The 26515-nt window shown below is 44.5% G+C and overlaps 2 protein-coding genes across 2 annotated transcripts in view; both read left to right on the top strand.

The window, feature by feature from the left end:
* The first annotated feature begins 2102 nt into the window (after window positions 1-2102).
* Window positions 2103-13806, top strand: gabarapb (GABA(A) receptor-associated protein b). The gene is made up of 4 exons (XM_060935500.1): window positions 2103-2326; window positions 12274-12352; window positions 12758-12876; window positions 13046-13806. Exons 1-4 carry the CDS (start codon window positions 2237-2239, stop codon window positions 13109-13111), a joined length of 354 nt encoding a protein of 117 aa, XP_060791483.1. The 5' UTR covers window positions 2103-2236; the 3' UTR covers window positions 13112-13806.
* Window positions 13807-18342: 4536 nt separating this feature from the next.
* spata6l (spermatogenesis associated 6-like) overlaps window positions 18343-26515 on the top strand; it is a 94331-nt gene continuing 86158 nt past the window's right edge. Inside the window, 1 exon segment of the mRNA XM_060919384.1 lies at window positions 18343-18351. Within this exon segment, the coding sequence (XP_060775367.1) occupies window positions 18343-18351 (9 nt within the window).

Here is a 26515-nt window from a genome sequence, read left to right as displayed (position 1 = left end):
CTTTTTTTTAATATCCACTGTATACCCCTTTTACACCAACAGAGAACAGGATCCATTCTGGTTTACACACCAGACTTTGAACCATCCAGAGTATTTCAACCAAAAAATAATTTGGTTTGGAACCTGAAAAGTTGGTTCCCAGCTGGAACCAAAATATAGCAAGTTTTTCCAGTGCGAACTGTGATATCATTAGTGGGTGTGTTTGGAGAGCAAGCAAAGTGCAGCAGTGAAGAATGCAACAGAAAAGGAGAGATCTTCAGAAAAAAATGGAACAAAAACAAATCTGCAACAGCAGAACAAAAGCTTGAAGGTAACCAATGCCATTACATTACAGGCATTTAGCAGGTGCTATTATCCACAGTGATGTACAACATATCCAGAGCAGCTTGGGGTTAGGTGCCTTGCTCAAGGGCACTGCAGCCGTTCCTGCTGGTCCAGGGAATCAAACCAGTGACCTTTTGGTCCTAAAGCTGCTTCTCTAACCATTAGGCCATGGCTTCCCCAGCCGCATCACCCATAACCTGGGACGGAACAGTACTGTCACGTATTTTAATGTGGTGTCACATATTTTATTATATTTGCCTTCCGGGTTTTTATATGCTGTTCCATCCCAAGTGTTCCGTCTCGCAATACCATTTTCATGACATTTATTTACATAATGTATAATCTTATCTTTTTTGTTCCAGTTTCACAGAGACATCCCTCACGTCCACCATTTTATTAATCATTACTTACATTAGTCATCTCGCCTTTATAGATGAACCCGTCCTGTCACGTATGATAAATAAAGTTAGAAGAAAAACAAAATATATTGTTTAGTTGTTTTATGGCAGCACGATGGTGTAGTGGTTAGCCCTGTCGCCTCACAGCAAGAAGGTCCTGGGTTCGAGCCCAGTGGCTGACGAGGGCCTTTCTGTGTGGCGTTTGCATGTTCTCTCTGTGTCTGTGTGGGTTTCCTCTGGGTGCTCCGTTTTCCCCCACAGTCCGAAGGCAAGCAGGTTAGGCTAATTGGTGGCTCTAAATTGACCGTAGATGTGAATGGTTGTTTGTGTCTATGTGTCAGCCCTGTGATGACCTGGCGACTTGTCCAGGGTGTACCCCGCCTCTCGCCCATAGTCAGCTGGGATAGGCTCCAGCTCGCCTGTGACCCTGTAGAACAGGATAAGCAGCTACAGACGATGGATAGATAGTTGTTTTATTGTCAAAATATGGGATTTATTTGTGACATCACGCCGTGGTGTATTCCGTAATTGGAGTTCAATTTCGACTGAAAATATCGTGAATATAAAGGGTTATGGGAGACACCTCCCCAGCAGCCAGCTTGCAATTACTGTTTACTTTTATTGTGAATTATGCAACACACTCTGTTCATGATGCATCCTTGATTTCAATGACTGCTCAAAAGTGATGAAAGCATGGGCTGGCACCAAGATTCAAAGAATCCTGAACAGAACCAATTGAAGAACCCGTTCTCTGTTGGTCACCAAGCAGTGATAATGGAAGAGTCTAATATGAGTGTAGAAAAGGTCCCCCTTTTGTACATGTGCATAGGATTGTGGGTGCTTTAAAAACACCAAGGATACACTCAGACATCCTTGAAAATTCTCTCAGCGAAGGACGCTGTCCTTGGGAGAATTTGAAGGATCCTAGACAATCCTTCAGCAGGCTTCAATGATGTGGCATCCTTAAAATGCAGCTGTTAAGGATCCTTCCTTGACATTAAGAAGCACTTTATATTTGTGTAGGTTCTCCGGTTTCCTCCATCCATCCATCCATCCATAAAGCATGCTATGTTCCAAAGTAGTTCGAAAAGCGGGGAAAATTTCGGAACTGGCAACCCTGCGTTTCTCGCCCCACCCACTGATCCTGAAGACAGCATAAACACCGACCGAATAACTGCTCTGTAACTCTCCGCGCTCTGGGGTTGTACAAAGTAGTGCCTACACCGCAAACGTATTATAAAACATAAATATCAGCATTTAAAAGTCGTTGTGTTCGGTTGTCTTTTTCAAAAGACTTGTAGATTTGATAACGAAACACGAAGTCACAGTAAGTCTCGGCGAAATCGAAGATTACAAAAACATTCTTTGACGCATCCTTTGTTATTGTATTCCTCCGCGGCAGCCCACAGTCACAAAAACACTCGGCTGCGTGTTGAAGTGTCCCGCTTTGGCTTCAGACATCACCGCTCGCCAGCGACGTTTAATTCCGGTGCAGCTTTCGACACTGAGCTGCGATGAAGTTCCAGTATAAAGAGGAGCATCCGTTTGAGAAGAGGCGATCAGAGGGAGAGAAAATCAGGAAGAAATACCCGGACAGGGTTCCTGTAAGTAGCTCCAACAGCCCAGCTTGCTAACAGCTGGTTTATTTTACTAGCCGACGACACGTAGAGCGTGTACTTTTCATATTTAAAATACATCCAGCACTTTGTTTTAGTTGCTTAAGGTTAAGTATGAAATCTTTATACGTGTTTATCAAACACAGGATTGCGTCAGTCATCGCGGAACAGTGAGCTAAACACACGAGTAGTGGGCAGCTAGTGTTCGCTGTGTGGTGTGATCTGCGACATCAAACAGGACTTTTGCCAGTCAGGGCTCGGAGTATCTTTGGTGAGTTAGTACTTGGGAGTATCTTTGATAGGTCAGCGCTCGGAGTATCTTTGATAGGTCAGTGCTTGGAGTATCTTTGGTAGGTCAGTGCTCGGAGTATCTTTGGTGAGTCAGTACTTGGGAGTATCTTTGATAGGTCAGTACTTGGGAGTATCTTTGATAGGTCAGTGCTTGGAGTATCTTTGGTAGGTCAGTACTTGGGAGTATCTTTGATAGGTCAGTGCTTGGAGTATCTTTGGTGAGTCAGTACTTGGGAGTATCTTTGATAGGTCAGTGCTCGGAGTATCTTTGGTGAGTCAGTACTTGGGAGTATCTTTGATAGGTCAGTGCTTGGAGTATCTTTGGTGAGTCAGTACTTGGGAGTATCTTTGATAGGTCAGCGCTCGGAGTATCTTTGATAGGTCAGTGCTTGGAGTATCTTTGGTAGGTCAGTACTTGGGAGTATCTTTGATAGGTCAGTGCTTGGAGTATCTTTGGTGAGTCAGTACTTGGGAGTATCTTTGATAGGTCAGTGCTTGGAGTATCTTTGGTGAGTCAGTACTTGGGAGTATCTTTGATAGGTCAGTACTTGGGAGTATCTTTGATAGGTCAGTGCTTGGAGTATCTTTGGTAGGTCAGTACTTGGGAGTATCTTTGATAGGTCAGTGCTTGGAGTATCTTTGGTGAGTCAGTACTTGGGAGTATCTTTGATAGGTCAGTGCTCGGAGTATCTTTGGTGAGTCAGTACTTGGGAGTATCTTTGATAGGTCAGTGCTTGGAGTATCTTTGGTGAGTCAGTACTTGGGAGTATCTTTGATAGGTCAGCGCTCGGAGTATCTTTGATAGGTCAGTGCTTGGAGTATCTTTGGTAGGTCAGTACTTGGGAGTATCTTTGATAGGTCAGTGCTTGGAGTATCTTTGGTGAGTCAGTACTTGGGAGTATCTTTGATAGGTCAGTACTTGGGAGTATCTTTGATAGGTCAGTACTTGGGAGTATCTTTGATAGGTCAGTACTTGGGAGTATCTTTGATAGGTCAGTGCTTGGAGTATCTTTGGTAGGTCAGTACTTGGGAGTATCTTTGATAGGTCAGTGCTCGGAGTATCTTTGGTGAGTCAGTACTTGGGAGTATCTTTGATAGGTCAGTGCTTGGAGTATCTTTGGTGAGTCAGTACTTGGGAGTATCTTTGATAGGTCAGTGCTTGGAGTATCTTTGGTAGGTCAGTACTTGGGAGTATCTTTGATAGGTCAGTGCTCGGAGTATCTTTGGTGAGTCAGTACTTGGGAGTATCTTTGATAGGTCAGTGCTTGGAGTATCTTTGGTGAGTCAGTACTTGGGAGTATCTTTGATAGGTCAGTGCTTGGAGTATCTTTGATAGGTCAGTGCTTGGAGTATCTTTGGTAGGTCAGTACTTGGGAGTATCTTTGATAGGTCAGTGCTTGGAGTATCTTTGGTGAGTCAGTACTTGGGAGTATCTTTGATAGGTCAGTACTTGGGAGTATCTTTGGTGAGTCAGTACTTGGGAGTATCTTTGATAGGTCAGTGCTTGGAGTATCTTTGGTGAGTCAGTACTTGGGAGTATCTTTGATAGGTCAGTACTTGGGAGTATCTTTGGTGAGTCAGTACTTGGGAGTATCTTTGATAGGTCAGTGCTTGGAGTATCTTTGGTGAGTCAGTACTTGGGAGTATCTTTGATAGGTCAGCGCTCGGAGTATCTTTGATAGGTCAGTGCTTGGAGTATCTTTGGTAGGTCAGTACTTGGGAGTATCTTTGATAGGTCAGTGCTTGGAGTATCTTTGGTGAGTCAGTACTTGGGAGTATCTTTGATTGGTCAGTACTTGGGAGTATCTTTGGTGAGTCAGTACTTGGGAGTATCTTTGATAGGTCAGTGCTTGGAGTATCTTTGGTAGGTCAGTGCTTGGGAGTATCTTTGATAGGTCAGCGCTCGGAGTATCTTTGATAGGTCAGCGCTCGGAGTATCTTTGATAGGTCAGTGCTTGGAGTATCTTTGGTAGGTCAGTGCTCGGAGTATCTTTGGTGAGTCAGTACTTGGGAGTATCTTTGATAGGTCAGTGCTCGGAGTATCTTTGGTGAGTCAGTACTTGGGAGTATCTTTGATAGGTCAGTGCTTGGAGTATCTTTGGTAGGTCAGTGCTCGGAGTATCTTTGGTGAGTCAGTGCTTGGAGTATCTTTGGTAGGTCAGTGCTTGGAGTATCTTTGGTAGGTCAGTGCTTGGAGTATCTTTGGTAGGTCAGTGCTTGGAGTATCTTTGGTAGGTCAGTGCTTGGAGTATCTTTGGTAGGTCAGTGCTTGGAGTATCTTTGGTAGGTCAGTGCTTGGAGTATCTTTGGTAGGTCAGTGCTTGGAGTATCTTTGGTAGGTCAGTGCTTGGAGTATCTTTGGTAGGTCAGTGCTTGGAGTATCTTTGGTAGGTCAGTGCTTGGAGTATCTTTGGTAGGTCAGTGCTTGGGAGTATCTTTGATAGGTCAGCGCTCGGAGTATCTTTGATAGGTCAGTGCTTGGAGTATCTTTGGTAGGTCAGTGCTCGGAGTATCTTTGGTGAGTCAGTACTTGGGAGTATCTTTGATAGGTCAGTGCTTGGAGTATCTTTGGTAGGTCAGTGCTTGGGAGTATCTTTGATAGGTCAGTGCTCGGAGTATCTTTGATAGGTCAGTGCTTGGAGTATCTTTGGTAGGTCAGTGCTCGGAGTATCTTTGGTAGGTCAGTGCTTGGGAGTATCTTTGATAGGTCAGCGCTCGGAGTATCTTTGATAGGTCAGTGCTTGGAGTATCTTTGGTAGGTCAGTGCTTGGAGTATCTTTGGTAGGTCAGTGCTTGGAGTATCTTTGGTAGGTCAGTGCTTGGGAGTATCTTTGATAGGTCAGTGCTCGGAGTATCTTTGATAGGTCAGTGCTTGGAGTATCTTTGGTAGGTCAGTGCTTGGGAGTATCTTTGATAGGTCAGCGCTCGGAGTATCTTTGATAGGTCAGTGCTTGGAGTATCTTTGGTAGGTCAGTGCTCGGAGTATCTTTGGTGAGTCAGTACTTGGGAGTATCTTTGGTAGGTCAGTGCTTGGAGTATCTTTGGTGAGTCAGTGCTTGGAGTATCTTTGGTAGGTCAGTGCTTGGAGTATCTTTGGTAGGTCAGTGCTTGGAGTATCTTTGGTAGGTCAGTGCTTGGAGTATCTTTGGTAGGTCAGTGCTTGGGAGTATCTTTGATAGGTCAGTGCTCGGAGTATCTTTGATAGGTCAGTGCTTGGAGTATCTTTGGTAGGTCAGTGCTTGGAGTATCTTTGGTAGGTCAGTGCTCGGAGTATCTTTGGTGAGTCAGTACTTGGGAGTATCTTTGATAGGTCAGTGCTTGGAGTATCTTTGGTGAGTCAGTGCTCGGAGTATCTTTGATAGGTCAGTGCTTGGAGTATCTTTGGTAGGTCAGTGCTCGGAGTATCTTTGGTGAGTCAGTACTTGGGAGTATCTTTGATAGGTCAGTGCTTGGAGTATCTTTGATAGGTCAGTGCTCGGAGTATCTTTGGTGAGTCAGTACTTGGGAGTATCTTTGATAGGTCAGTGCTTGGAGTATCTTTGGTGAGTCAGTACTTGGGAGTATCTTTGATAGGTCAGCGCTCGGAGTATCTTTGATAGGTCAGTGCTTGTAGTATTTTTGGTGAGTCAGTGCTTGGAGTATCTTTGGTGAGTCAGTACTTGGGAGTATCTTTGATAGGTCAGTACTTGGGAGTATCTTTGATAGGTCAGTACTTGGGAGTATCTTTGGTAGGTCAATACTTGGGAGTATCTTTGGTAGGTCAGTACTTGGGAGTATCTTTGGTAGGTCAGTACTTGGGAGTATCTTTGATAGGTCAGTGCTTGGAGTATCTTTGGTGAGTCAGTACTTGGGAGTATCTTTGATAGGTCAGTGCTTGGAGTATCTTTGGTGAGTCAGTACTTGGGAGTATCTTTGATAGGTCAGTGCTTGGAGTATCTTTGGTAGGTCAGTGCTCAGAGTATCTTTGGTGAGTCAGTACTTGGGAGTATCTTTGATAGGTCAGCGCTCGGAGTATCTTTGATAGGTCAGTGCTTGTAGTATCTTTGGTGAGTCAGTGCTTGGAGTATCTTTGGTGAGTCAGTACTTGGGAGTATCTTTGATAGGTCAGTGCTTGGAGTATCTTTGGTGAGTCAGTGCTCGGAGTATCTTTGATAGGTCAGTGCTTGGAGTATCTTTGGTAGGTCAGTGCTCGGAGTATCTTTGGTGAGTCAGTACTTGGGAGTATCTTTGATAGGTCAGCGCTCGGAGTATCTTTGATAGGTCAGTGCTTGTAGTATCTTTGGTGAGTCAGTGCTTGGAGTATCTTTGGTGAGTCAGTACTTGGGAGTATCTTTGATAGGTCAGTGCTTGGAGTATCTTTGGTGAGTCAGTGCTCGGAGTATCTTTGATAGGTCAGTGCTTGGAGTATCTTTGGTAGATCAGTGCTCGGAGTATCTTTGGTGAGTCAGTACTTGGGAGTATCTTTGATAGGTCAGTGCTCGGAGTATCTTTGGTAAGTCAGTACTTGGGAGTATCTTTGATAGGTCAGTGCTTGGAGTATCTTTGGTAGGTCAGTGCTCGGAGTATCTTTGGTAGGTCAGTGCTCGGAGTATCTTTGGTGAGTCAGTGCTTGGAGTATCTTTGGTAGGTCAGTGCTTGGAGTATCTTTGGTAGGTCAGTGCTTGGAGTATCTTTGGTAGGTCAGTGCTCGGAGTATCTTTGGTGAGTCAGTGCTTGGGAGTATCTTTGATAGGTCAGTGCTTGGGAGTATCTTTGATAGGTCAGTGCTTGGGAGTATCTTTGATAGGTCAGTGCTTGGAGTATCTTTGGTAGGTCAGTACTTGGGAGTATCTTTGATAGGTCAGTGCTCGGAGTATCTTTGGTGAGTCAGTACTTGGGAGTATCTTTGATAGGTCAGTGCTCGGAGTATCTTTGGTGAGTCAGTACTTGGGAGTATCTTTGGTGAGTCAGTACTTGGGAGTATCTTTGATAGGTCAGCGCTCGGAGTATCTTTGGTAGGTCAGCGCTTGTAGTATCTTTGGTGAGTCAGTACTTGGGAGTATCTTTGATAGGTCAGTGCTTGGAGTATCTTTGGTGAGTCAGTGCTCGGAGTATCTTTGATAGGTCAGTGCTTGGAGTATCTTTGGTAGGTCAGTGCTCGGAGTATCTTTGGTAGGTCAGTGCTCGGAGTATCTTTGGTAGGTCAGTGCTCGGAGTATCTTTGGTAGGTCAGTGCTCGGAGTATCTTTGGTAGGTCAGTGCTCGGAGTATCTTTGGTAGGTCAGTGCTCGGAGTATCTTTGGTAGGTCAGTGCTCGGAGTATCTTTGGTAGGTCAGTGCTCGGAGTATCTTTGGTAGGTCAGTGCTCGGAGTATCTTTGGTGAGTCAGTACTTGGGAGTATCTTTGATAGGTCAGTGCTTGGAGTATCTTTGGTGAGTCAGTACTTGGGAGTATCTTTGATAGGTCAGTGCTTGGAGTATCTTTGGTGAGTCAGTGCTCGGAGTATCTTTGATAGGTCAGTGCTCGGAGTATCTTTGGTGAGTCAGTACTTGGGAGTATCTTTGATAGGTCAGTGCTTGGAGTATCTTTGGTAGGTCAGTGCTTTGAGTATCTTTGGTGAGTCAGTGCTCGGAGTATCTTTGATAGGTCAGTGCTTGGAGTATCTTTGGTAGGTCAGTGCTCGGAGTATCTTTGGTGAGTCAGTACTTGGGAGTATCTTTGATAGGTCAGTGCTTGGAGCGTCTTTGGTGAGCCGGCGCTCGGAGCGTCTTTGGTGAGCCGGCGCTCGGAGCGTCTTTGGTGAGCCGGCGCTCGGAGCGTCTTTGGTGAGCCGGCGCTCGGAGCGTCTTTGGTGAGCCGGCGCTCGGAGCGTCTTTGGTGAGCCGGCGCTCGGAGCGTCTTTGGTGAGCCGGCGCTCGGAGCGTCTTTGGTGAGCCGGCGCTCGGAGCGTCTTTGGTGAGCCGGCGCTCGGAGCGTCTTTGGTGAGCCGGCGCTCGGAGCGTCTTTGGTGAGCCGGCGCTCGGAGCGTCTTTGGTGAGCCGGCGCTCGGAGCGTCTTTGGTGAGCCGGCGCTCGGAGCGTCTTTGGTGAGCCGGCGCTCGGAGCGTCTTTGGTGAGCCGGCGCTCGGAGCGTCTTTGGTGAGCCGGCGCTCGGAGCGTCTTTGGTGAGCCGGCGCTCGGAGCGTCTTTGGTGAGCCGGCGCTCGGAGCGTCTTTGGTGAGCCGGCGCTCGGAGCGTCTTTGGTGAGCCGGCGCTCGGAGCGTCTTTGGTGAGCCGGCGCTCGGAGCGTCTTTGGTGAGCCGGCGCTCGGAGCGTCTTTGGTGAGCCGGCGCTCGGAGCGTCTTTGGTGAGCCGGCGCTCGGAGCGTCTTTGGTGAGCCGGCGCTCGGAGCGTCTTTGGTGAGCCGGCGCTCGGAGCGTCTTTGGTGAGCCGGCGCTCGGAGCGTCTTTGGTGAGCCGGTACTTGGGAGCACATTTGATAGGTCGGTGCTCGGAGTATCTTTGAGTCAGTACTTGGGAGCATCTTTGATAGGTCGGTGCTCGGAGTATCTTTGGCGAGTCAGTACTCGGAGTGTCTTTGGTGAGTCAGTACTTTGCAGTATCTTTGATAGGTCGGTGCTCGGAGTATCTTTGGTGAGTCAGTACTTGGGAGCATCTTTGATAGGTCGGTGCTCGGAGTATCTTTGGAGAGTCAGTACTCGGAGTATCTTTGGTGAGTCAGTACTTTGCAGTATCTTTGATAGGTCGGTGCTCGGAGTATCTTTGGTGAGTCGGTACTTGGGAGCATCTTTGATAGGTCGGTGCTCGGAATAACTTTGGTGAGTCGGTACTTGGAAGCATCTTTGATAGGTCGGTGCTCGGAGTATCTTTGGTGAGTCGGTACTTGGGAGCATCTTTGATAGGTCGGTGCTCGGAGTAACTTTGGTGAGTCGGTACTTGGGAGCATATTTGATAGGTCGGTGCCTGGAGTATCTTTGGTGAGTCAGTACTCAGAGTATCTTTGGTGACTTAGTACTCGGAGTATCTTTGACTCAGTACTCGGAGTATCTTTGGTGAGTCAGTACTTGGCAGTATCTTTGATAGGTCGGTGCTCGGAGTATCTTTGGTGAGTCAGTACTTGGGAGCATCTTTGCCCGGCCGGTGCTCGGGAGTGTCTTTGGCCGGCCGGTATGAAGCTTATCTTTGGTCGGTCAGTACTAAGAATATCTGGTTGTAAATTAATTCAAATACATGATTAAAAAAAGGGTGGCACGGTGGTGTAGTGGTTAGCGCTGTCAGCAAGAAGGTCCGGGTTCGAGCCCCGTGGCCGGCGAGGGCCTTTCTGTGTGGAGTTTGCATGTTCTCCCCGTGTCTGTGTGGGTTTCCTCTGGGTGCTCCGTTTTCCCCCACAGTCCAAAGACATACAGGTTAGGTTAACTGGTGACTCTAAATTGACCGTAGGTGTGAATGTGAGTGTGAATGGTTGTCTGTGTCTATGTGTCAGCCCTGTGATGACCTGGCGACTTGTCCAGGGTGTACCCCGCCTTTCGCCCGTAGTCAGCTGGGATAGGCTCCAGCTTGCCTGCGACCCTGTAGAACAGGATAAAGCGGCGACAGATGATGAGATGAGATGAGACATGATAAAAACACTATTCTTCCAGGTTGGATATCAGTAGGAGAAAATGTAAAATGTTGATGTGTTAGCTGAAGCTAGCTGTATTTCCGTTTTGTAAGGTTATTTTAAGGCTAAAGTAAGAGACATGCTAATGCTTTTGTCTTTCTAATCGACATTCACAAAGCTAAGCAAGTAACAATGGTGCTTTTTTTTTTTTTGTATTTTTAAACTTTACAGATATGTAGTTTACATAAGTTAATTGTCAGCGTAGTTTACTGCTGCATATCTCATCTCATTATCTGTAGCCGCTTTATCCTGTTCTACAGGGTCGCAGGCAAGCTGGAGCCTATCCCAGCTGAGTACGGGTGAAAGGCGGGGTACACCCTGGACAAGTCGCCAGGTCATCACAGGGCTGACACATAGACACAGACAACCATTCACACTCACATTCACACCTACGGTCAATTTAGAGTCACCAGTTAACCTAACCTGCATGTCTTTGGACTGTGGGGGAAACCGGAGCACCTGGAGGAAACCCACGCGGACACGGGGAGAACATGCAAACTCCACACAGAAAGGCCCTTGCCGGCCACGGGGCTTGAACCCACCGGACCTTCTTGCTGTGAGGCGACAGCGCTAACCACTACACCACCCTGCTGCCCCCTGCTGCATATCATAATATGTAAATGAAGAGAAGATATAATGAGTTGTATGTTAACTTGAACTCTATCACTGATTTTTGTTCCTCCTCTCCCACCAGAGTGAGAGTGTAGTTTCTGTTTTTAGTTTCCTCACAGCACAGGAAAGCTTTAAATGTTACATTTATTTACGCTGATCAGCCATAAAATTTATGACCACTGACGGGTGATGTGAATAATATTTCCTTACAGTGGCACCTGTCAAGGGGTGGGATATATTCAGCAGCAAGAGAACGGTCAATTCTTGAAGTTGATCTGTTGGAAGCAGAATAAATGGGCAAGAATAAGGATTTGAGCGACTTCAACAAATTGTGATGGCTAGATGACTGGGTCTGAGCATCTCCAAAATGGCACATCCTGTGGGGTGTTCCCGGTATGCAGTGATTAGTACCTACCAAAAGTGGTCCAAGGAAGGACAATCGGTGAACCGGCGACAGGGTCATGGGTGTCGAAGGCTCATTGATTCACATGGGGCATGAAGGCTAACCCATATGGTCCAATCCTACAGAAGAGCTTCTGTAGCACAAACTGCTGAAAAAATTAATGCTGGCTAAAACAGAAAAGTGTCAACATGTTAATCCAATGCTTCCAATTTGTAGGTCAACTAGGTCGCCAGGAGATCGATGAGCGTTTGAACTTTTCCATTTTGCTCCCATTCCCACATGACACCATTTCAGCACAATAACGACAAATAAACTGTTTTCACTCTAAGTGTTAATGGTTTGAAATTTTCAGGACGTATAATAAGCTAGTTCAAAAATATCGTATCGCAGTAACATCCTTGGATGAGAGACATGTTAATGTTCTCTCTCTCGCGCGCATGGATTTCTGCTGCTACTTTCCTTATCAAGTTGAGAGTATAGCTTTGGTCCATTGTCCTGCTGCAGTATAGAAAAGCCTATAATTTGACATTTGTTTATTCACATCAAACACTACTAATAAAATGTGAGATTCAGCATACTGTACTTTCCTGACAAGAGTTTGGGCTGCAGTATACATTTTAAGATAACAAACAAGGGTTCAGTTTCAAAAATCAAGGGGAAAGTTTTTTTTTTTCCTGCATTTTTGGCATGACTGAGTACTGTACTTAAATCCAGGAATGAATAAGATCCTGAAAACATTGTACAAGAGCGTAAGCTGAACCTGGACATTGGGGGGGGGGGAATAAATAAATAAACAAAGAAACAAATACATTTTTCCCCCCTACAATATGAAGGACCGTCAGCTGCTTTAATTAAACTTTAACCAAGTGTGGAAATGACCTTGTATTGTTTCACTAAGGCTTCCCAACACCCCTCTGAATCTCTGAGAAAGTTTCAGTGCTGGATCATTTATTTCACAAGTAAAATTTTCTGCTTTTTGTTTTTGCACTAGGTTATTGTTGAAAAAGCTCCCAAAGCCAGAATAGGAGACCTGGATAAGAAAAAATATCTGGTCCCCTCGGATCTCACAGGTGAGAAATACAGTACAGCAAAACAGTGTGTGTGTGTGTGTGGGGGGATATAAATCTTAAATATAACCTATTACTTATTGCCTGTTAAATAGTTAATGAATGTCTGTCAGTAGAGGTTTTTATCTCTTCACCTTGCATATATAATTACACTGAGAGAATCGTTACACCCCTGGTAAAGGGGAATTTGAGACCTCCTTGGCTGTAATTCATGCAGTGTGATATGATTAGTGAAATTATTCAGCTCCTGATGCAGCTGCAAAATAATGACCCCATCGTAAGCCAGACTGAATCGATTCTACAACCAGACACTGTAGTGAAACAAGTGAATATATTGGCATTTTTTTCCCCATCCTTTGTATTCGTCTGGAGAGTCGTATTATCTGTCATTTCTGTGTTTCGCTGCAGTCGGCCAGTTCTATTTTCTCATCCGGAAACGAATCCACCTAAGGGCTGAAGATGCTCTGTTCTTCTTCGTAAACAACGTAATTCCTCCTACCTCCGCAACTATGGGCCTGTTATACCAGGTATGCCGTGTTTCAAATGTTGCTTTTCATTCTTTTGTGTTCTGTGGTGGTGGTGTGTGTGTGTGTGTGTGTGTGTGGTTTCACATTCTCTCCCTTTCCCCCAGTCACTTCATATGTTGCTTAACTTTACTTTAATAATATCTTTGTTCTTTTTTTCTCTCTTTTCTAGGAGCATCATGAAGAGGATTTTTTCCTCTACATTGCCTACAGTGATGAAAGTGTGTATGGAGAATAGAACCAAAGGGGAAAAAAAAAATAACTTCCCACCTCCTTGTCCTTCCTTTTACAAAAGTATATGAGCCCATATTGGCAGCCTAGAGTTCAGAGCTTCTGACATCAAATGCACTTTTACTTTTTTCTTTATTATCATTAATGTTTTTCCTTTGTTCCGGAGTTTGCTGTAGCTTTTGGTTTTTAGTACATGAAGGTCCCCCCCCCCCCTTCCTCCCTTCCCTCTCTCCCTCAATATTTGTTTCATAACTGGACCCAAGCTGATGCTGATTATTATTATTTTTTCTTCCCCTACCACTTGGCAGCAGTAGATGATCGTATGGAGCTTAAATGATAAAATTAGTTTGCCTAGATTTTGAAATTGACCTTTGTTTTACTCAAATTAGGGAATTGTTCTCCCAGAGTTTAGAATATATATTTTCTGGGGCATTGCACGTTTGAGTGCTGCTGACGAACCATTTGTAAAAACCAAACTCAAAGCAAATTGTCTCTTTCTCCAATGATATTGCAAAATATTCTTTCAATTTTAGTATTTAATGAGTTGTTGTACCTGGATAATTCTAGGTAATTTGATTTGAGATTATAGATCTTAGCTGATTTATTTGGCAGTTTTCTTCTTTTTTTTTTTTTGAACTCGGTATTCAGCTGCATTTCTGATACCCTTAACTTGAGGTGACAAGATAAACTAAATATAAATGACCCAGCACCGTCTGTCTGTCTTGATTGTTCCAGTCAACTTGGGTAATTTGATTGATTCCCAGTCAATAAAAATTAAAGTAGGGGAACAACATATTAGTCACACTCTTAAATGCATCCAGAAATTGGAGCATATACATATAATTATTTATTTGTTCATATTCAGTAATTGTTTTAACTTGTTCAGGGTTGTAGTGGGTCCGGAGCCTATCCTGGGAACATGCCGGTCTGTCACAGGGTACCATGGACATGCTTTTACACACACATTCATGCTTGGGGATAAAAACAAGTGGATGTGTTTGGGAGGAAACTTGCATGGACAAGGTGGAGAATATGCAAAACTCCACACAGACAGGATTGAAGCGGGGACCCTGGAGCTGAGAGATGGCAACGTTACCTGTTACACCACACCGTCAGTCCATATTATATAATACTGAATGATAAAATACTGGTTCAGTAACTCAGGAGCCACTGTTAGCCTTTTGAACAAGGTTCTTGACCCTCAGCTAAACAGTTATATGAATAATGGTTTGGATGAATGTATCTGTAAATGAACTGTATGGATGGGATGAGGCAAAATTGAAGCTAGAACATTTTCAACACCCCTGTGCTACATCAGTTCAGCTATAACACTCACTTCCAGTGGAGATGTAGTGCTACACAGTCTGCCAAGATCCACAGTAGAGATTATGTATTAAATTGGGACACCACACTTGCTTTTGATTGTAACACCATGCGTATTTCTAGCGGCTCTCTTCTGCTGCTTGAGTGTTCTCCTCCACTGTACTTCCTTAAACAGCTCCAGTGCTCAGAATAAATGAGTGTAGCGTTAGCATGCACCAGAAAGTCTCGGAGGCTCAAATACTAGATTAAAAAGGATGATTCTGAAAATGATCTTTGAATCCATGAGTAATTTTACATAATTCTGGTCCTGCACTTCAAATAGTTCTTGATCTGTCTAGTTTTAGGTGAAGTTATTCTCCAGTCCATTGAGCTTTGGGCCATGGAATAATTATTTTAGCTAGCAGCTAACTGCCTTCATCAGTAAGCTTAAATATTCAAACGCTTAGGCTGAAAACTGATGTACTATATGGCATCTGACCAACACGTACAGTACCAGTCAAAAGTTTTAACACTCCTAATTCAACATTTTTTCCCTTTATTTTTATTTTCTCCATTGTAGAATGATGCTGAAGGCATCAAACTATGAAATAACACATGGAATTATGTAATAACCAAAAAAACAAAAAAAAAGTGTAAACAAAGCAAAATGGTTTCTATTTTACAGTCTTCAAAGTAGCCACCTTTTGTTTTGATGACAGCTTCGCACACCCTTGGTTTTCTCTCAACAAGTTTCATGATGTAGTCACCTGGAATGGTTTTCCAACGTTCTTGAAGGAGTTCCCATATATGTTGAGCACTTATTGGCTGCTTTTCTTTCACTCTGTGGTCCAATTCATCCTGAACCACGTCAATTAGGTGTAAGTCGGGTGATTGTGGAGGCCAGGTCATCTGCTGCAGCACTCCTTCACTCTCCTTATTGGTGAAATAACCCTTACATCGCCTGGAGGTGTTTTTTGGGTCATTGCCCTGTTGAAAAATAAATGATGGTCCTTCTAAGTGTAAAACAGATGGGATGCCATGTCACTGTAGAATGCTGTGGTAGTGATGCTGGTTAAATGTGTATTCAATTTTGAATAAATTGCCAACAGTGTCACCAGCAAAGCACCTCCATACCATCACACCTCCTCCTCCAGGCTTCACAGTGGGAACTACACATGCAGATACGTCCAGTCTTTTCTGCGTCTCACAAAGACACGGAGGTTGGAACAAAAAAAATTTGGACTCATCAGACCAAAGTACAGCTTTCCACTGATCTAATGTTCATTCCTTGTGTTTCTTGGCCCATGCATTTCTCCTCTTCTTCTTTTGAATAGCATTTTGACCATGAAGGCCTGATTCACGCAGTCTCCTCCGAACAGTTGATGTTGAAATGTGTCTGCTATTTGAACTCTGTGAAGCGTTCATGTAGGCTCTGATCTGAGTTGCTGTTAATTGGCGATTTCTGAGGATGGTAACTCTAATGAGCTGATCCTGTGCAGTAGAGGTAAGTGTTGGTCTTCCTTTCCTGGGACGGTCATGAGATCCAGTTTCATCGTAGCGTTTAATGGTTTTTGCAACTGCACTTGAAGATGCATTCAAAGTTCTTGCAATTTTCCGGATTGACTGACCTTCATGTCTTCAAGTAATGATGGACTGTCGCTTCTCTTTACCCACATTCCTTACATATCTTTATAGCGCTCCCCTTCACTATTATTGTTTTTTTCCCCCTTTTCCAGTTCCACACATGCAGATATGTCTGGTCTCCTTTTCTGCGTCTCACAAAGACACGGAGGTTGGAACAAAAAAAATCTTCAATCTGGACTCATCAGACCAAAGTACAGCTTTCCACTGATCTAATGTTCATTCCTTGTGTTTCTTGGCCCATGCATTTCTCTTCTTCTTTTGAATAGCCTCCTCCAGTAGTGGTTTCTTTGCAGCATTTTGACCATGAAGGCCTGATTCACGCAGTCTCCTCCGAACAGTTGATGTTGAAATGTGTCTGCTATTTGAACTCTGTGAAGCGTTCATGTAGGCTCTGATCTGAGTTGCTGTTAATTGGCGATTTCTAAGGCTGGTAACTCTAATGAGCTGGTCCTGTGCAGTAGAGGTAAGTCTTGGTCTTCCTTTCCTGGGACGGTCCTCATGAGATCCAGTTTCATCGTAGCGTTTAATGGTTTTTGCAACTGCACTTGAAGATGCATTCAAAGTTCTTGCAATTTTCCGGATTGACTGACCTTCATGTCTTAAAGTAATGATGGACTGTCGCTTCTCTTTACTTAGTTTAGCTGTTCTTGACATAATATGGATTACTACAGTTACGGAACAGGGCTATTTACTGTAGACCAACACTGCGGCTGTGTCCAATGGCCCTGTGTCCTTTTCTAACCACTTTTTCTTGATTTCGATGCAAAACGTCATATGGTGAAGGAGAATTCAGATGGGCGGAGGGAAGGCAGTAATACGACGGCGCATGTTTATGACGTAGGTCTGCATCCGGCCGCCATCTTACCACTCCCATCGTGTGTATTCGGCTTGTGTGTTAAACCGTGGTATCCAATCAAATTTGCCCCCAAAAAATGACCTCCTGACTCCCCCACCCCTTTCATTACCTCCTCTTATTTTCTCAACTTTACCCACATTCCTTACATATCTTTATTGCGCTCCCCTTCACTATTATTGTTTTTTCCTTTTCCAGTTCAGTCTCAGATAATTTTTAATGGCTTTTTTTCTTTTTTTACTACAATAATTATTTTTATGGAGATTATTTCAGTTTTTCTCTTATACAGTGTACCTGTGTACCTTCCTCTTTCATATATTTCTTCTTCCTTATATATATGTATATAGAACGGCACGGTGGTGTAGTGGTTAGCACTGTCACCTCACCGCAAGAAGGTCCTGGGTTCAAGCCCAGCAGCCGACGAGGTCCTTTCTGTGCGGAGTTTGCATGTTCTCCCCGTGTCTGCGTGGGTTTCTACCGGGTGCTCCAGTTTCCCCCACAGTCCAAAGGCATGCAGGTTAGGCTAATTGGTGGCTCTAAATTGACCGTAGGTGTGAATGTGAGTGTGAATGGTTGTCTGTGTCTATGTGTCAGCCCTGTGATGACCTGGCGACTTGTCCAGGGTATACCCTGCCTCTTGCCCATAGTCAGCTGGGATAGGCTCCAGCTTGCCTGCAACCCTGTAGAACAGGATAAGCGGCTACAGATAATGGATGGATGGATGGATGGATGGATATATGTGTCTTCTTTTGGTTGCTCCCAATTAGGGGTCACCACAGCAGATCTTTCGTCTCCATTGCTCCCTGTCTTCCGCATCCTTCTCTACCACACCTGCTCCCTCTCTCACCACATCCATGTATCTTCTCTTTGGCCTTCCTCGTTTTCGTGTGCCTGGCAGCTCCATCCTCAACATTCTCCTTCCAACATGCTCTGCATCTCTTCTCAGGATGTGCCCGTACCATCTCGGTCTCATCTGTCTTAGCTTAATTCCCAAGCTCTCCACATGTGCTGTCCCTCTGATGTGCTCGTTCCTTATCCTGTCCAACCTCGTCACTCCCATCGCAAACCTTAACATCCTCAACTCCACCACCTCCAGCCACTGGGGGTGCATAAGTGTACTCTTGACGCCGGACCCAAGCCCGGATAAATGGAGAGGGTTGGGTTGCGTCAGGAAGGGCATCTGCCGTATAACTGTGCCAAATCTAACACACATATACATAGATTATATATATATATATATATATATATATATATATATATATATATATATATATATATATATATATATACACGCACAGGTGAAATGCCCATCCACAACCTTTGACCTGACGATTTGTACAGTTTACTGCTTCACATGTAGGCATTTTTCTTCTAATTTTTCTTACCAACTACATAACTTGTGTAGCTTCTAGTAGTCTAAACGACAGTTCCGCTCCGCGATGGGAGTGGTAAGATGGCGGCCAGCTGGCGTCACTCTGACGAGCCTATGAGCTCTCCAGAGTTTATATAGAGCTCAGTGGTGTTTACCTGTGTGTTCTTACCGGGTTGTTTCATGCAGGCTGCATAAACATGGACAACATGCTGAAAAAACGTTACTTCTTTACCAAAGCTGGAATTGAAATAATAATAATAATTAATAAAGGCTGCCAGTCACAAAACTGAAACGAAATGATTGTCACATTGAGAACAGCTGCTCACACTCATCTTCCTGTCCATTCATATTTATAGACATGAATATCAATTACTGTATAATGATTTAATATTTGTTTATTTACAACCCCAATTCCAAAAAAGTTGGGACAAAGTACAAATTGTAAATAAAAACGGAATGCAATAATTTACAAATCTCAAAAACTGATATTCACAATAGAACATAGACGACATATCAAATGTCGAAAGTGAGACATTTTGAAATTTCATGCCAAATATTGGCTCATTTGAAATTTCATGACAGCAACACATCTCAAAAAAGTTGGGACAGGGGCAATAAGAGGCTGGAAAAGTTAAAGGTACAAAAAAGGAACAGCTGGAGGACCAAATTGCAACTCATTAGGTCAATTGGCAATAGGTCATTAACATGACTGGGTATAAAAAGAGCATCTTGGAGTGGCAGCGGCTCTCAGAAGTAAAGATGGGAAGAGGATCACCAATCCCCCTAATTCTGCGCTGACAAATAGTGGAGCAATATCAGAAAGGAGTTCGATAGTGTAAAATTGCAAAGAGTTTGAACATATCATCATCTACAGTGCATAATATCATCAAAAGATTCAGAGAATCTGGAAGAATCTCTGTGCGTAAGGGTCAAGGACGGAAAACCATACTGGGTGCCCGTGATCTTCAGGCCCTTAGACGGCACTACATCACATACAGGCATGCTTCTGTATTGGAAATCACAAAATGGGCTCAGGAATATTTCCAGAGAACATTATCTGTGAACACAATTCACCGTGCCATCCGCCGTTGCCAGCTAAAACCCTATAGTTCAAAGAAGAAGCCGTATCTAAACATGATTCAGAAGCACAGACGTCTTCTCTGGGCCAAGGCTCATTTAAAATGGACTGTGGCAAAGTGGAAAACTGTTCTGTGGTCAGACGAATCAAAATTTGAAGTTCTTTATGGAAATCAGAGACGCCGTGTCATTCGGACTAAAGAGGAGAAGGACGACCCGAGTTGTTATCAGCGCTCAGTTCAGAAGCCTGCATCTCTGATGGTATGGGGTTGCATTAGTGCGTGTGGCATGGGCAGCTTACACATCTGGAAAGACACCATCAATGCTGAAAGGTATATCCAGGTTCTAGAGCAACATATGCTCCCATCCAGACGACGTCTCTTTCAGGGAAGACCTTGCATTTTCCAACATGACAATGCCAAACCACATACTGCATCAATTACAGCATCATGGCTGCATAGAAGAAGGGTCCAAGTACTGAACTGGCCAGCCTGCAGTCCAGATCTTTCACCCATAGAAAACATTTGGCGCATCATAAAACGGAAGATACGACAAAAAAAGACCTAAGACAGTTGAGCAACTAGAATCCTACATTAGACAAGAATGGGTTAACATTCCTATCCCTAAACTTGAGCAACTTGTCTCCTCAGTCCCCAGACGTTTACAGACTGTTGTAAAGAGAAAAGGGGATGTCTCACAGTGGTAAACATGGCATTGTCCCAACTTTTTTGAGATGTGTTGTTGTCATGAAATTTAAAATCACCTTATTTTTCTCTTTAAATGATACATTTTCTCAGTTTAAACATTTGATATGTCATCTATGTTCTATTCTGAATAAAATATGGAATTTTGAAACTTCCACATCATTGCATTCCGTTTTTATTTACAATTTGTACTTTGTCCCAACTTTTTTGGAATCAGGGTTGTACAATTTGTACTTTGTCCCAACTTTTTTGTAATCGGGGTTGTATATAATTGTTTGCGTGAATGGTGCGCTGATGATGTGTCGCTTTAAATGTTGCTGCCGCAAGGAATTGTGGGACAGCACTATCTCTGGCCCTGTGTACCCTGTGGTCCAGGAGATAGGAAAAGAAGTGCAGAAGCATCCTTCCTTAGTATTTAAAGAACTCGGACAGCTATTAAAGCGATTCCCCAAGCTTTTATTGGTACAGTCAAGGTGTCTTTACTTCATACACTAACAGTACCTCGACTGCATCTATTATTTATCCAACACACTCTCTTTTCACCCAGGAAATGTCATAAGTTTTTAAGATCCTTACTTTCCTAAGAATGTTTTCCCTCCCCCCCTAAATAGAGGGTGTACAATGGAGGGATTCTCTACTGTGGGCTGTAAGAGAATTAAATGTAGATATATCAAATTCCCTATACCACCCAAAGCCAAAGAAATTCACTTGAAAACAATGAATGACCTCTATCCATACAGGGAAATTTTTGTGATTGGAGTTCAGTACTGACTGCACATTCTGTGAATCAGGAATAGAAACAATGGAACATCTATTCTTTTCTTGTCATTTCTTCTTCTTCTTCTGGCTGCTCCCGATTAGGGGTCGCCACAGCGGATCTTTCGTCTCCATTGCCCCCTGTCTTCTGCATCCTTCTCTACCACACCTGTCACTTTCATGTCCTCTCTCACCACATCCATGTGTCTCCTCTTTGGCCTTCCTCGTTTTCGTGTGCCTGGTAGCTCCATCCTCAACATTCTCCTTCCCACATGCTCTGCATCTCTTCTCAGGATGTGCCCGTACCATCTCAGTCTCATCTCTCTTAGCTTCATTCCCAAGCTCTCCACATGTGCTGTCCCTCTGATCTGCTCGTTCCTTATCCTGTCCAACCTCCCATCGCAAACCTTAACATCTTCAACTCCGCCACCTCCAACTTTGCCTCCTGTCTCTTCGTTAAGGGTACGGTCTCCAATCCATACATCACAGCTGGTCTCACTACTGTCTTATACAGCTTACCTTTCACTTTTGCTGGGACTTTCCTATCACAAATGACTCCCGAAATCCTTCTCCAACTGCTCCACCCTGCCTGCACTCTCTCACCTCACTATTGCAGTCCCCATTTTCCTGCACAGTTGACCCCAGGTACTTGAATTCACCAACTTTCTTTACGTCTACTCCTTGCATCTTCACTAAACTCTCATCCTCATTCTCATTGACGCACATGTATTCTGTTTTGCTACTGCTCACCTTCATTCCTCTTCGTTCCAATGTATACCTCCATCTCTCCAAACCCAACTCAACCTCCTTTCTATTTTCATCACATATCACAATATCATCCGCAAACATCATGTTCCATGGTGACTCTTGCCTCACTTCGTCCGTCAAGCTATCCCTCACTATGGCAAACAAGAAAGGACTCAAAAGAAATCCTTGATGAAGTCCCACCTTCACTTTGAACCATTCAGTCATTCCAACTGCTCATTTTGGGAGGATTTTCATAACTGGATTTTGGTTAATAATCTGGACATGCCAGCCCTGATTTATAGTAATGTAAAATTTGATTTTATCATGAAGGACAAAAAGTTGGAATTTTTGTTTAGTAATTTAATAATACTCGACAAGTACTTTGTACACAAATGTAAATTCCTAAATGTTTTCCCACGTTTCACAATTTACTTAAAAGAATTATCTCTTTTCTTCGACTCGTTGAAATTGATTACATCCAAGGATGCTTTATATCTTTATGAATGCTTGTCATGTCTATCATTTACACTACCGTTCAAAAGTTTGGGGTCACCCAGACGATTTTGTGTTTTCCATGAAAAGTCACACTTTTATTTACCACCATAAGTTGTAAAATGAATAGAAAATATAGTCAAGACATTTTTCTGGCCATTTTGAGCATTTAATCGACCCCACAACTGTGATGCTCCAGAAACTCAATCTGCTCAAAGGAAGGTCAGTTTTATAGCTTCTCTAAAGAGCTCAACTGTTTTCAGCTGTGCTAACATGATTGTACAAGGGTTTTCTAATCATCCATTAGCCTTCTGAGGCAATGAGCAAACACATTGTACCATTAGAACACTGGAGTGAGAGTTGCTGGAAATGGGCCTCTATACACCTATGGAGATATTGCACCAAAAACCAGACCTTTGCAGCTAGAATAGTCATTTACCACATTAACAATGTATAGAGTGGATTTCTGATTAGTTTAAAGTGATCTTCATTGAAAAGAACAGTGCTTTTCTTTCAAAAATAAGGACATTTCAAAGTGACCCCAAACTTTTGAACGGTAGTGTAATTTGAACCCAGACAGAAATCTGGATTAGAACTGCCTTACTCTTTTATTTTTTAGTTATTTATTTTCTTTTTAATCTTTTGGCTTTCACTGTGCCCCTCTACTTTGTTGTTGTTGTTGTTATTTTGTTTTATGCTGTATTATACCTCTTGAATAATCTGGGGTGGGTTTCCCAAAAGCCTCTTAACGCTAAGAGCATCTTAACTAGGAGAGTGAGTGTTCATTGTGATGCTCACTCTACCATTTAACAATGATCTTTGTGCTATGATGCTTTTGGGAAACCCACCCCTGCTCAGTCTCAAATGGTATTTCTTTGAAGGACTTGTATGCTTGTAAGATTTGTTTATTTGAAATAAAGTTGAAAAAAAAAGAAAAGAATTTGAACAGCTCTTATCATGGCTGCCAGATACTTCTGGATCATTTCACTCAGTTAAGAACCTTCCCATGCAAAAAAAAAAAACCACTATTGGAATGCAGCCAACTTTGACACAAAAACACAATACAGCTGATGATCTGAAGCGCATTAAGAAGCCAAGAACTTGCACTAATTAACTTTTGACAAGGCACACCTTTTAATTGAAAAGCATTCTAGGTGACTACCTCATGAAGCTGGTTAAGATAATGTCCAGTGTGTGCAAAGCATCATCAAGGTAAACGGTGGCTACTTCGAAGAATCTAAAATATGAACCATATCTAGTTTTTTAAAACACTTTTTAACCACATAATTCCATCGATGTGCCATGTGTTATTTCATAGTTTTGATGTCTTCAGTATTGTTCTACAATGTAGAAAATAGTCAAAATACAGAAAAACCCATGAATGACTGGGGTATACAAACTTTTGACTGGTGCTGTATTTATGTGGCTCTTCTCCAAACTGTTGTCACAACGTTGGCAGCACACAAATTTTGTCTGGAATGTTGTAGCATTGAGATTTCCTATCACTGGAACTAAGGGGCCCAAGTGACTTCAAGGCCCTTGAAGACATAATTTGCCAAGCTTGTGTAGAAGAACTCGAGTGTACTGCTCACATCCCTGACCTCAACCCCACAAAACACTGCCAGAATAAACTGGAACACTGACTGCACCCAAGATGTTCCTCACCCGACATCTTGTGCTCTTGTGGCTGAATGAGCACAAATCCCCCTGAGCCATGCTCAAACATCAAGTGGAAAGCCTTCCTAACAGCAAAGAGGAGACTAAACATGAAATGGACTCTTCAACATTTCAGCAAGCACTTGATTGTTAGGTGTCCACAAACTTTTGGCCATAGTGTATAGACTTGTAACTTTGTACTGTTTTCAGTTAAAAACGCAAGACAATACTGATTATGTTTGTCTGAAAGCTGTTAACAAGGGCTACACAGTAAGGACTACAAATCCCAACAACTCCATTCCAACTTCCGGTGTGCAGTTTATAAAAAAAGAAAAAATAAAAGTCTCCAGTATAAAATACTATGAAATACCAAGGAAACGTGACGCTATCTTGAATTTACATGGTACTGTATTAGCTGGATTAGCATTCAGAAAGTCAGTGTTGTAGTTTCTGAAGTAAATGTGAACTTGTGAATTACTGGACAGATTTGAGCAATGTCTCAGAAAGCAGTCAGAATGGTGGTTCAACTTTACATTCAAGGGGTAAGCGGCATTGACCATCATTCTGGGCTCTCTGAGCTAAACACCTGGAGACCTGTACAGTTATTTTTATATTTTCTAAATTTATTTCATGTTTATCTCCATGGTGAATATATGAAAAGATTCGTGTGTCAACGTTTTTCTTAATGGACCAACAAAAAAAGAGTAATAAATTTATAATAAATAGACATTTGGGTAGAAATTAAAATACTGTAGGTAGGCCTGGTAAAGTCCTGATACTATCTCTGAGGCTGTGATTCCCTGCCATAGCGGGTTCATTTTAATCAGTTCCCTGCTCCAGCCGGTGTGTTTTAGTCAGTTCCCTGCTCCGGCCAGTGTGTTTTAGTCAGTTCCCTGCTCCAGCGGGCGCGTTTTAGTCAGTTCCCTGCTCCGGCCGGTGTGTTTTAGTCAGTTCCCTGCTCCAGCGGGCGCGTTTTAGTCAGTTCCCTGCTCCAGCGGGCGCGTTTTAGTCAGTTCCCTGCTCCAGCGGGCGCGTTTTAGTCAGTTCCCTGCTCCAGCGGGCGCGTTTTAGTCAGTTCCCTGCTCCAGCGGGCGCGTTTTAGTCAGTTCCCTGCTCCAGCGGGCGCGTTTTAGTCAGTTCCCTGCTCCAGCGGGCGCGTTTTAGTCAGTTCCCTGCTCCAGCGGGCACGTTTTAGTCAGTTCCCTGCTCCAGCGGGCGCGTTTTAGTCAGTTCCCTGCTCCGGCCATTGTGTTTTAGTCAGTTCCCTGCTCCAGTCGGTGTGTTTTAGTCAGTTCCCTGCTCCAGCGGGCGCGTTTTAGTCAGTTCCCTGCTCCAGCGGGCGCGTTTTAGTCAGTTCCCTGCTCCAGCGGGCGCGTTTTAGTCAGTTCCCTGCTCCAGCGGGCGCGTTTTAGTCAGTTCCCTGCTCCAGCGGGCGCGTTTTAGTCAGTTCCCTGCTCCGGCCATTGTGTTTTAGTCAGTTCCCTGCTCCGGCCGGTGTGTTTTAGTCAGTTCCCTGCTCCAGCGGGCGCGTTTTAGTCAGTTCCCTGCTCCAGCGGGCGCGTTTTAGTCAGTTCCCTGCTCCAGCGGGCGCGTTTTAGTCAGTTCCCTGCTCCAGCGGGCGCGTTTTAGTCAGTTCCCTGCTCCAGCGGGCGCGTTTTAGTCAGTTCCCTGCTCCAGCGGGCGCGTTTTAGTCAGTTCCCTGCTCCAGCGGGCGCGTTTTAGTCAGTTCCCTGCTCCAGCGGGCGCGTTTTAGTCAGTTCCCTGCTCCAGCGGGCGCGTTTTAGTCAGTTCCCTGCTCCAGAGGGCGCGTTTTAGTCAGTTCCCTGCTCCAGCGGGCGCGTTTTAGTCAGTTCCCTGCTCCAGCGGGCGCGTTTTAGTCAGTTCCCTGCTCCAGCGGGCGCGTTTTAGTCAGTTCCCTGCTCCAGCGGGCGCGTTTTAGTCAGTTCCCTGCTCCAGCGGGCGCGTTTTAGTCAGTTCCCTGCTCCGGCCATTGTGTTTTAGTCAGTTCCCTGCTCCGGCCGGTGTGTTTTAGTCAGTTCCCTGCTCCAGCGGGCGCGTTTTAGTCAGTTCCCTGCTCCAGCGGGCGCGTTTTAGTCAGTTCCCTGCTCCAGCGGGCGCGTTTTAGTCAGTTCCCTGCTCCAGCGGGCGCGTTTTAGTCAGTTCCCTGCTCCAGCGGGCGCGTTTTAGTCAGTTCCCTGCTCCAGCGGGCGCGTTTTAGTCAGTTCCCTGCTCCAGCGGGCGCGTTTTAGTCAGTTCCCTGCTCCAGCGGGCGCGTTTTAGTCAGTTCCCTGCTCCGGCCATTGTGTTTTAGTCAGTTCCCTGCTCCGGCCGGTGTGTTTTAGTCAGTTCCCTGCTCCGGCCGGTGTGTTTTAGTCAGTTCCCTGCTCCAGCGGGCGCGTTTTAGTCAGTTCCCTGCTCCAGCGGGCGCGTTTTAGTCAGTTCCCTGCTCCGGCCATTGTGTTTTAGTCAGTTCCCTGCTCCGGCCGGTGTGTTTTAGTCAGTTCCCTGCTCCGGCCGGTGTGTTTTAGTCAGTTCCCTGCTCCAGCGGGCGCGTTTTAGTCAGTTCCCTGCTCCAGCGGGCGCGTTTTAGTCAGTTCCCTGCTCCAGCGGGCGCGTTTTAGTCAGTTCCCTGCTCCGGCCATTGTGTTTTAGTCAGTTCCCTGCTCCGGCCGGTGTGTTTTAGTCAGTTCCCTGCTCCGGCCGGTGTGTTTTAGTCAGTTCCCTGCTCCAGCGGGCGCGTTTTAGTCAGTTCCCTGCTCCAGCGGGCGCGTTTTAGTCAGTTCCCTGCTCCAGCGGGCGCGTTTTAGT

The sequence above is a fragment of the Neoarius graeffei genome, chromosome 1 (assembly GCF_027579695.1).
Source record: "Neoarius graeffei isolate fNeoGra1 chromosome 1, fNeoGra1.pri, whole genome shotgun sequence".
NCBI classification, from domain to species: Eukaryota; Metazoa; Chordata; class Actinopteri; order Siluriformes; family Ariidae; genus Neoarius; species Neoarius graeffei.
Note: the sequence above shows the minus strand (reverse complement) of the source record. Positions and strands in the feature narration are given on the sequence as shown.